The sequence below is a fragment of the Aethalodelphis obliquidens genome, unplaced genomic scaffold, assembly GCF_003676395.1.
Source record: "Aethalodelphis obliquidens isolate GAN/ISIS:26980383/991018 unplaced genomic scaffold, ASM367639v1 scaffold70, whole genome shotgun sequence".
In the NCBI taxonomy this organism is placed as follows: domain Eukaryota; kingdom Metazoa; phylum Chordata; class Mammalia; order Artiodactyla; family Delphinidae; genus Aethalodelphis; species Aethalodelphis obliquidens.
In genome coordinates this window covers 2,271,046-2,282,363 of record NW_020838014.1, presented here as the reverse complement: position 1 = coordinate 2,282,363, position 11,318 = coordinate 2,271,046, and the positions used below count along the sequence as shown (strand labels likewise).

Below are 11,318 nucleotides of genomic sequence, written 5' to 3'. Positions count from 1 at the left end.
TCTTTCCTTCTATCTCTACAGTGCCGACCACATAGTGATTACTCAATAAATAGCATTGAATGAATGGCTGTAAGTAATTAGATTCTGATGGTGTTTGGGGGTTGGTGTTTGAAGTGTGTTTTATTATGTTGTGTTGACCACATAGAGGACAATAGATGGAATTCCATCTAGACTAGGGTTTCTCAAAAGTGGTACTACTGACATTTGGGGCCGTATAATTCTTTGCTGTAGGAGGTTTTCCTATGCACTGTAGGATAATCATTAGCCATATCTCTGATCTATACCATTAGATGCCAGTAGAACCCCTAGTTGTGACAACTAAAACTGTCTTCAGACATTGCCAAGTCAAAATCACCCCCAGTTGAAAAAGTCTGATCTAGACCATGGATCCCCAGGGACTGGAAGTAGGGGGATCAGAATAGCTTCAGAACTGCTTTCCATGTTTTGACTTGTTCAGTTAAACTGTGAATGTTTAATTAGGTATTAAAACAAAATCGAAGTGCTAAGTGCTGCCAGTTTTAAGTGTTACAAGGGAACAGAATGTAAGTGGTAGAAACTGAGTAAATTGATTGACTTTTTAAAAAATTAAAGACTATAATTGAAATATTGACCTAAAGAAAATTAGGTACAGCTCAGCAATTGAATGTTGCTAAAGTGATCCCAACTATTGGAGCCTTTAGAAGATTAAGCCCCACCTGGTTGCTTTTCTGTAAAGTAGGGGCATAGCAGAATATACAACTGTTGCTTTTGAAAAGTGTAATTTTAAAATGATCTCAATGAAGAACTGATTTCTCTTAACTGTAGTCTGGTTTTACTAATTTACAAGCAAAATGACTAAAGCTTAAGTATACCATGAAGTTAATTATTTAATATTCCTTCTCCCTAGGATCTCTCTAGCTTCTGCAGATATATGGTTTGATGATATAAGTGGATGCTTATCTTTAAAATCCATGAGGGTAGTTGATACTCTGCTTTTAGAAAAATGGCCTTCTAATGTCTGTCTTAGTTGGTAAATAGTAACACATACGATGAGTGCCCGCCAATGACAGTGGTGCTTTGGAACATTACAGAGGCAATCATTTGCATAGTTCCTGATGATCATTTTACTGCTATGGACCAGCGACTGTTAAATGTCTCCATTCCCTCCTCCTTTTTGAATGGGAGTTCTGTTACAATTATTTTGTCCCTTTCTCATATATTGGGTGTTTGGGGGAGGGGAGACAACTTTTTTTCTTAGTTATAGGTCTTCATGTTGAGAGGAGCTGTACCCCAGGATACTCATTCACATGCGGACCTGGTGCAGATGACAAGATCCTGGATTTTGAGCCAATGATATAATGAGATGAGGCTTTGGGAAAGGGATATTAGTTGTTATCGCCAGAACAGCAAGAGAAGCAAGTGATAGTGAAAAAATTCTGGCCTCATTTTTCAGTAATAATTAAGAGTACAATATTTGAACTGTAAGAGTGAAGGGTATGTGGGCTGGTAGGGAGGGGAAGGGGTAGTTGGGAGGGTGCTACATTGAAGGCCCAGAGAGAAATAAACAAAGGAGGAAATTTTACCCCACATTGCTCATAAAGGGTATACTCTGTTTCTGTAGCCTTACAACATTGATTGTACAGATAATGCAAAGGATAGATAAGATTATGCAAAGATTAGATTCCCAAGATGGCATTTGCCCATAAGCATATCAGTAGTGAAATGAGGAAGGTGGTTTATTATTGTGGGAAAAGGTTTATTGTTAATGGTAAGACACACTTGGTTTTAAATTTCTATTCTGCCACTTACTGATGCCACTTACCTTGGGCAAGCTATTTAACACCAGTTGGATAGTATCTTATAATTTTTTGTTTTTGTTTTTTTGTATATTATTTTGGGAGTATGTCATAAATGTACTTGTTGGAATCCTTAAGTTGTCAGTGGCTCACTCTAGTGTGAAAGGAGGTTGACCTAGAATTATCTCTGACATTAGAGGTCTGAAGGCTGTTTAGTAGAAACTGAAGTTTCAGCCCTAATGACTGATAATGACAAATAAAAATGGCCCTTCAGCTACATAATTCCTGTTCCTAGTCTGAAAGGAATTTATGATTTTTTTTTTTTAGAATGGAATAGAAAGCAGAAGATTGGCTCTGATTATCTTGCAAGCTAGAAATTCCACTTTGAACAACTAACTTACTGTTTATGCTTGAATCTCTTACTAGTTCACTAGTTCTGGAAGGGCTGATAGGTTTGAGTGCTGCTTCTGAGATACAAACCCAGAATCTAGGTGTAGTTACATTAAGAAGGCAGCCACTATGAAGTGTCCAATCCTGAGAACCTGTAAAACGACAATGGAGTCCAACCCTATTAGGAAAATCCCAATTAATTCTATTAGAGATATCCCAGATCCCTTTTAATCCTGGTCGTTAGACCTTGGGCTAAAAGGAAGATATTTAACACTTGCTGTGTGTCAGATACTCTTGGGTCATTCCACATAACATTATCTTATTTAATCCTTGTTATTTCCCTGTGAAATACTTTGTGTTGTCCCCATTTACAATTCCTCAAATGCCCAAATTTTTATTCATCTTTTCAGCTTTTATATATCTTATACCCTCCATCTGGAATGGTCTTATTCCTACTCTTTGCCTAATGAATCCCTGCTTGTCCTTCAGAGCTCATCTCAGATGTTACTACTCAAGGAAGCCTTCCTTACCCCCAGGTTTGTTTCCTTATTATACACTGTAGTAACACACTATATCTTAATAAGCACAAGAAATTATATGATTAGTCATTTAATATCTGTCATTCATGCTGAAGTATGACCCCATGAGGATGGGAACTGTATCTGTGTCGTTTTTCTGGGTTATTTATAGTGCCAAGTATGTGTAGTTTCTTACACACTGGTACTCAGTAAGTAATCGGTGTGTGATAGTGGCAAACGAATGCCATAGTCAGGAGTTGAATGCTTGTGTAATAGAACTTCAAAATTTCTTTCTTTAAATTACACCATACCCAGAACCCAGCAGGAAGTTTCTCAGTGTTGCCCAAGAGCTCTTCCTTGACTCTTTCAGTTCTAGATTGGCTATCTAACTATTAAAGTTATTCATTAACCCTAGGTACTGGCTTGGGTGTGGCTCTGAGATAAGGAACTGAAAGTCTTCAACAAACCTCCCTAGCTGTGTGTGGGTGAGCTCTTCAGAGAAGTCCCATCTTTCTGAGCAGCTGTTTTGTAGACAGGTGGTGGGAAAGGCTCCAGGACTCCACGTCCCATTAAGAAACTTTACAAGAGAGACACATCTGGTTTACCAGTGTTTCTGACTTCCTTCTGAGCTGAAAACTGCTTTGTTTTGTAGAAAAGCAAAACTTGGCCATAAACACCTAAAATGAAGAGCCCCCAAACCTTTGAGGAGCAAACGGAATGCATTATAGACTCTCTACTCACAGACTTCTTAGGTCCCACTTGTCAGGTTGCTAACCGGACCCTACGTTGTGCAGACGAAGTAGATTCAGGTAAGGCTCCTGGCCTGAGGTGGTAATTGCAGGTCAACAGGAGAATCTGAATATTCTTACTTATTTCTTCTTAAGTTTCAAAAGGTAAGCTCTAAGCTTTCAGCAATATCTGAAGTCTTTATAGAAGGGAAAGAGATTCTCAGTGAAGGGAGATTTTCTGTCTTCTATTGGTGTTGACAGAATATTGAAGATTTTCTTGGGAGAGAATGATGCCCAAATTGTTTAAAAAGTCTAGAGAACTTTTTTCAACGCCCAGATTCCTGGGACTTGCCATCCCTTCAAGCATTGTGACGAATGTGCCTGTGTTCCCTCTGTTTTAGGAGAGGTCTGCTCTTTTGATGTGGCCATCATTGCTGGTCGCCTTCGGATGTTGGGTGACAAGTTCAATGGAGAATTGGAAGCTTCTGCCAAAAACATCATCGCAGAAACCATTCAGGGACAGGTCAAGTTTCTGCTACTTCCTTCTATTGTTTGCTGCTTTTTTTCTATTTCAGATATCCTTCTCTTACTACTCCTATATGACTGTGACTAGAAATGTTCTGTGAAAGATTTGGGGGCTTAATGCATCCAAGGAGATACAGCAGGAATTCTTCAACTGCCGATTCTTTAGCAGTTAATCAAAGCCTAGGTGGTATTGAGGTGGAGAGCTTTTGGCATAGGCTGATCAGCCTTCAGATTGTTTCTATTTGTTTTTCATCAGAGCTGTGCTTAATGGCATAGAGCATATATATAGCATTTTATTCTTGGTAAAGCATTTTATTCTTTTATGCACCTGTTTTAGTATTTATTTTGCTGGTAGTGGACATCTTTTTTTCCTCAAGGTCCAGCAATAAAATTATATACAGGAAGGATAGGCATTTGACAAATCCGACGCAACGAAGGATAAGTACAGCAGCCACTAGGGCGTATCTGGCTTTTCATCAGTGTCCTGATTCCTGGACTTTGTATGGGATATAAATACCATAGGCAGTGTTCTAGAAGAGGTTGCTGATTAATATCAATAATGACAGCTAATATTAACTCATCACTTACCATGTGCCAGACAGTATTCTAAATGCTTTACATTTATTATCTCATTTAATCCTTACACCACTCTATGAGACATTATAGAAACTGTTATCCACAGTGCAACCTCTCTCATCTGTGTGTAACACTGTGAGAGCAAACATTTAACCCATTTTGTCCACTGCTATATTCACACAACCTAGAACAGAACATGATATACAATAGGCCCTCAAAAAGTATTTTCTGACTTAGTATCCATTTAAGCTGATAAGGAAACTGAAGAATAGGGAAATAAGTAATTAGATTATTTAGTAAGTGTTGAAGTTAGGACTTGAACCCAGACTGATTCCAGAATCACAATTTTTTTTTAAATTGAGGTAGCATTGCTTTATAACTTTACATAAGTTTCATGTGTACAACATTATAATTCCACTTTTGTATACACCACAGCATGCTTGCCACCAAAAGTCTAGTTTCTCTCTGTCACCATAAAATTGACCCCCTTTACCCATTTTGGTTCTTTTTGGTTTTCTAAATTAATTAATTAATATTTTATTTTTGGTTGCGTTGGGTTCTTCGTTGCTGTACGTGGGCTTTCTCTAGTTGTGGTGAGTGGGGGCTACCCTTCGTGGTGGTGCGCAGGCTTCTCATTGCAGTGGCTTCTCTTTGTTGTGGAGCACGGGCTCTAGGCGTGCGGGCTTCAGTAGTTGTGGCCCACAGGCTTTGTTGCTCCGTGGCATGTGGGACCTTCCTGGACCAGGGCTCGAACCCATGTCCCCTGCGTTGGCAGGTGGATTCTTAATCACTGTGCCACCAGGGAAGTCCCCCCTTTACCCATTTTGACCTCGCCCTATCTCCTGGTCACCACCAATCTATTCTCTATATCTCTGTGCTGAACCACACCCTTATGCTTTATCTTCCTACTGAATGCAGCTCAGGCAGAACTGGACTTATCACACCTAATTGCTTGCACTGAAGCTTTCCTAGGTAGCTGGTAGCTGGATCTACTTTTACTTTTTAATTAAAAAAAATTATTTTGGGGCTTCCCTGGTGGCACAGTGGTTGAGAGTCTGCCTGCCGATGCAGGGGACACGGGTTCGTGCCCCGGTCTGGGAAGGTCCCACATGCCGCGGAGCGGCTGGGCCCATGAGCCGTGGCCACCGGGCCTGTGTGTCCGGAGCCTGTGCTCTGCAACGGGAGAGGCCACAACAGTGAGAGGCCCGCGTACCACAAAAAAAAAAAAAAAACCCCAAACAAACAAACAAATTATTTTGGCAACAGCTTCAAACTCACAGAAAAGTTGAATCGTTTGAGAGTAAGTAGCCAACATGTTGTTCCATCACCCCCTTCAAACAAGGACATTCTCTTATATAACCACAGTCTAACCATCAAAACCAGGAATTTAGCATTGATACATTATCATCTCATCCTCAGATCCCACTCAGATTTTCTCAGACTTTCACTTACAGCTGGCCCTTGAACAACACAGGTTTGAACTGCATGGGTCCACTTATATGCATTTTTTTTCAATAAATAGCACAGTACTACACGATCTGCACTTGGTTGAATCTGCAGATGTGGAACCGCGATACGGAGGGCCAACCATAAAGTTATATGTAGGTTTTCAACTATGCAGGGGATTGTTTCCCCTAACCTCTGAGTTGTTCAAGGGTCACCTGCATAGCAGAAGGATCTAGGTCAGAATCAGATATTGCACTTAGTTGTCATGTCTCTTTCATCTCCTTCAATTTGGAATAGTTCCTCAGTCTTTCCTTGATTTTCATGACCTTGACCCTTGACGATTATGGGCCAATTATTTTGAAGAATGTCCCTTAACTTGGGTTTGTTTGATATTTCCTCTTGAATCGATACAGGATATGTACCTTTGGTAGGAATTGCACAGAAGTGTTGCTGTGTTCATTTCACTGCATCCTATCAAGTGGTGCAGATTTCAATTTGTCCCAGTACTGGTGTTAACTTTAATCACTTAAAATAGTGTCTGCAAGGCTTCTTCACTGTCAAGTTAATCTTTTCACCTTTAATTAGTAAGTGTCTTGTAGGGAAGTCCTTTGAAACCATGTAAATGCCCCATTTCTCACTAAAATTTTAATCTATTCATTTATTTATTTTTTATACCAACGTGGACCCATGAATTCCTACTTTATTCAGTGGGTTGTAATCTGTTACTATTATTATTTATCTGTATGCTCAAATTGCCCTAGCTTCCACCTTTCAACCTGGACTGTGTCTTTTTGGCATGTCCCTATCATTCTCTGAGCACTTCTTTAATTTCTGACAGAAGATCTTGTATTTTCCAAGCCCCAGCCTGAAATTAGCCATTCGCCAGGGAGCTCTAGTTTCTTTTAATGGAGAATGCTATTTGGAAACCAGGATCTAGGTACTCTCACCGTGGATGCCCTTCTCGGCTTGTTTAGGTTCTGACACCCTGCTTTGACCACCATGGGTCCCCTACACTACACCACAATAGACCTTACTCAGCCCCATCTAATGACTCTTGGATCGAACTTTTGGGGAAGGAAAGAGAAAGAGGAAAAGCTAATCTATTTTTTACTTTAGAGTTTCCCAGACTTCAGTCATTCAAGCCATACCTTTAGAATTTGACCAACTCTGCTATGATGTACTTGGTATTTTTCTTTCAAATCATTTTGTTTTTCCTTTAATCATTTTGTTCATCCTGAGCAAATCATGGGTTTGATTGGCTGCTTAGGTTTTTTCTAATACCCATTACAATCAATTAAAAATACAAAAGTAAGAAAAGTTTATCCATCTACTTCTTTTTTTCTTCTGTTCTTTTTTTTTTAACATCTTCATTGGAGTATAATTGCTTTACAATGGTGTGTTAGTTTCTGCTTTATAACAAAGTGAATCAGCTATACATATACATACATCCCCATATCTCCTCCCTCTTGCGTCTCGCTCCCACCCCTCTAGGTGGTCACAAAGCACCGAGCTGATCTCCCTGTGCTATGAGGCTGCTTCCCACTAGCTATCAGTTTTACATTTGGTAGTGTATATATGTCCATGCCACTCTCTCACTTTGTCCCAGCTTACCCTTCCCCCTCCCCATGTCCTCAAGTCCATTCTCTAGTAGGTCTGTGTCTTTATTCCTGTCCTGCCCCTAGGTTCTTCATGACCATTTTTTTCTCTTTAGATTCCATATATATGTGTTACCATATGGTATTTGTTTTTCTCTTTCTGACTTACTTTACTCTGTATGACAGACTCTAGGTCCGTCCACCTCACTACAAATAACTCAATTTCGTTTCTTTTTATGGCTGAGTAATATTCCATTGTATATATGTGCCACATCTTTATCCTTTCATCTGTGGATGGACGCTTAGGTTGCTTCCATGTCCTGGCTATTGTAAATAGAGCTGCAATGAACATTGTGGTACATGACACTTTTTGAATTATATCCATCTACTTCTTAAGATTACCTTAGATACAACCAATGTGCACTTGCCACTCTTTGAGAAACACTTGTTTTATTGGATTCCTACACCTGCAGCCTACTGTACTTTTTCAGTGATACTCCACTGATAGATCTCGTATCTTACCCCAGGCAGGAGCTATACTTCAGGACACAGTTAATTCTCTCAGCAAGGCCTGGTGTGCCCAGGATTCCAGCTTGGCTTATGAGAGAGCCTTTCTGGCAGTGTCAGTGAAACTTCTTGAATGTGTGGTCCGTATGACTCCTGAGATGGCAAGACAGGTGGCTACGCCCATGACAAATATGATCATTGGGAACACTGCCATCCGAGAGTATATCCAGGGCCAGGGAGGTTGGGTAAGTATTTTGGGGCCCCTGGCTTTGCTAGACATTTGCATTGTTTTTGTACTAATCTCTGGGACTCCAATTCGTGGTTCTTTCCATCAGTTGGAAACCATGCAGGGAAACTGGCCTTCCAACTTTGCTGAAAATACCGGGATTTTTTTGCCATGGAAAAGGGGAGGAGTCAGAAGCTCAGCCAGTGGGTCTTGGACCCCAGAGCCAGGCTGCCTAAAATGTTGACTGCTTACTTTGTCAAGCTAATTTCCACTTCCTGTACATAATCATCTATGAAGTATATTAGTGGTGGAGTTCTAATCTCAGTGTGACTTTGCTCTACTGGTAAATTTCTGGGTCTTTTTTCCCTAACATCTTTTGGGTGTGTGTTGAGGAAGTTCAGAATCATCTTACTATTATCTAACAAAAAAACAGTTAGTGACATCTGCTGTAGTGGTAACAGTAGGAGGCATTCTAAGTCCATGTCTTAGTAATCATTAGAACATCTGCTCTCTTAGAGCACTCCCCTTCATTTCCAAGATCAGCAGAAGCCTTAGTAAGAGCTCTCTTCCCTGGAGTTATCTGTGGGTCATTCTGGCTTCTTTAGGGAGTTCCTGAAGACCATTCCTTTGACTGTAGGATATTCATTGTCCTTCCTAGGAAAATCTGGAGAGCTGAAGAAGAGGTGGAGCTGTTTTCCAGCCTGAAAAACTTTGATCTTCTTTGACTGATCGGGTGATAGATCTCTGGCAATTAAAACAGAAACAACCAAATCAAAACCTTCTTTCTCTTGGACAGAACTGAACTTAGCTGAATAACCTGTTTTCTACTGATTGTTAAAGTTAGGAGCAGCTCCCAGAGGTCTGTAGAGATTTTATACTTTCTGTTTTTACATGAGTTTTAATGAGGTTTTGTTGAAGCAAAGACCTCCAGACTTAAAGTAGTGACTCATCAGTAGTGGAATTCCAGGCAACAGGGCAGGCATTTGCTGGAGATACTGTGGGGAAAAGGGAACACACAGTAAACCATTCCTTCAGATTTAGTCCTGTCCTCTGGTAAGGATCTTGTCTACTAATTTTGCAGTCTAAAGGGTTTCAGGGAGATCTTTGGTTAGAAAACCTTGTTATTTTAAGTTGAGGATTTTCTTTTAAATTCATAACCTAAATCTCATATTAATTTCACCTGAGCCAACTTATTTTATGTATTTTCAAGGCTGGAAGCAAAAAAAATAGCACTTTGTTCATCTGCTCTTCTACTAGGAAGGCCAAAGAGCAATAAAACAGTTGCTGCATTTTTATTGCCACAGGATGCAGGAAGTGCTGGCCCACTTCTGGGACAGTAGGGCCATCCCAGCTTAGATGAGGCTAGCTACATACCACAGTGTTTTTCAAAGTACAGTTTACATACCACTTGCATGTGACCTTATATGTTGCTGATTTCCAGGCCCCATCCGCTAGAGATTCTGATTCTGTAGGGGAGGGCTGGGGCTCAGGTTCCTAACTTTTTAATCAGATCCACTGGTGATTCTAATATACACATAAATTTTGAGAACTGTCACTTTAGAGCAAGGGTTGGGAAATTAGAGCCCACAGGCCCAATCAGCCCACCGCTTTTAAAATTTTTTTTTGTAAAGAAAGTTTTATTGGAATGCAGCTACACTCACTTGTTTACATATTATTTATGGCTGTTTTAGCATCGCAGCAGCAGAGTTGAGTAGTTATAGCAGACACCATATAGCCTGTCCTGTAAAGCTTAAAATATTTACCATCTGGCCCTTCAAGTTTGCAGACCCCTGCTCTAGAGCTAAATGAACATTTCTCCTTGTGTAATTTAAACTCTGTTGCAATCATGATAATTCCAAACAGAGCTGTAGATAGGGTAACTCCTTTTTCAGAATTTAGTCTGAGTGTTTGTTAGTTTTTGCATAGTCCACACTTTCTTTAGAACCTTTGGCAAAAGGAGCTCTGTGACTCCTGAGAATTCGATAGAAGGTATACATTTCCCTGGCCCTGCCACAAGTGATTGGAGGTAAAACATATGGTTTCTACGGTCTGTGTATCTCATAGCAGTTCTTAATAATCTCATAGATTAGTAAGCAGTCATCAAATAGAGACTTCTTCATCTCTAAGTCCCCAAACCAGACGATTTACCTGAACATCAAGAAGAAAATCACTACTAAAGCATTACTATACCTATTTTTCTAAGAGAGGCGTTAATGGCTTTGGCTAAAGTTTAACAAAGTTAACCACATCCCCTCCCTTCACCCAGCCAGCCATCTGGCTCCCCTAGATACACAGAAATAAAGCTGTAGTGCTGTTAATGTATTCTGACTTTTTCAAGTTATGCTATTTCCTCTATTCTTCGATAAATCACAATTAGGTTAGTAATCCAGAAATGAGATTTCATGTTTCTCTTTAGTAGAAATTATCTGTTTTTGCTACCAATTTAAGACACTTGATGTATTCCTTTGTCCCTTACATTACTGTAAACTCAGCATGGTGAGTTTTGTGGTATTTGACCTCTTAAGTGAAATCATTATTTTCACTTTGACTAATGCTGTTCTGTTCCTGAAATAAAATTCTTCTCTCTATGCATTTGAACTAATTCTCAGCAAGTGTAATCTAAATTGAATGGTATAGAAATAAGGAGCAGATCGGTGGTTGCCAGGGGCAGGGGGGGGGGGGGGGGTGGGGTAGAGGAAACAGGTGAAGGTCGTCAAAGGATACAAACTTCCTATGAGATGAAAAGTTCTGGGGATGTAACGTACAGCATGGTGACTATAGTTAACAATACTGTAATGTATATTTAGAAGTCGCTTAGAGAGTAGATTTTTAAAGTTCTCACCGTACACACAAATTGTAACTATGTGAGGTGATGGATATGTTAACTTTGTTATGGTGATCATTTTACTATATATGTATATCAAATCATTACACTGTATACTTTAAACTTACACAATGTTATAGCTCAATAAAACTGGAAAAAAATAAATTGTAGTATTTTTTTTTTCTGGCCATGCCACACAGCTTGCGGG

The 11,318-nt window shown here is 39.8% G+C and overlaps 1 protein-coding gene across 1 annotated transcript; it reads left to right on the top strand.

Annotated features, from left to right (window-relative positions):
- The first annotated feature begins 1,590 nt into the window (after positions 1-1,590).
- Positions 1,591-10,778, top strand: BCL2L15 (BCL2 like 15). Its single transcript, XM_027090922.1, has 4 exons — positions 1,591-3,492; positions 3,813-3,934; positions 8,081-8,305; positions 8,945-10,778. The coding sequence occupies exons 1-4, from the start codon at positions 3,366-3,368 to the stop codon at positions 8,960-8,962; spliced, it is 492 nt and encodes a 163-aa protein (XP_026946723.1). The 5' UTR covers positions 1,591-3,365; the 3' UTR covers positions 8,963-10,778.
- Positions 10,779-11,318: the final 540 nt, after the last annotated feature.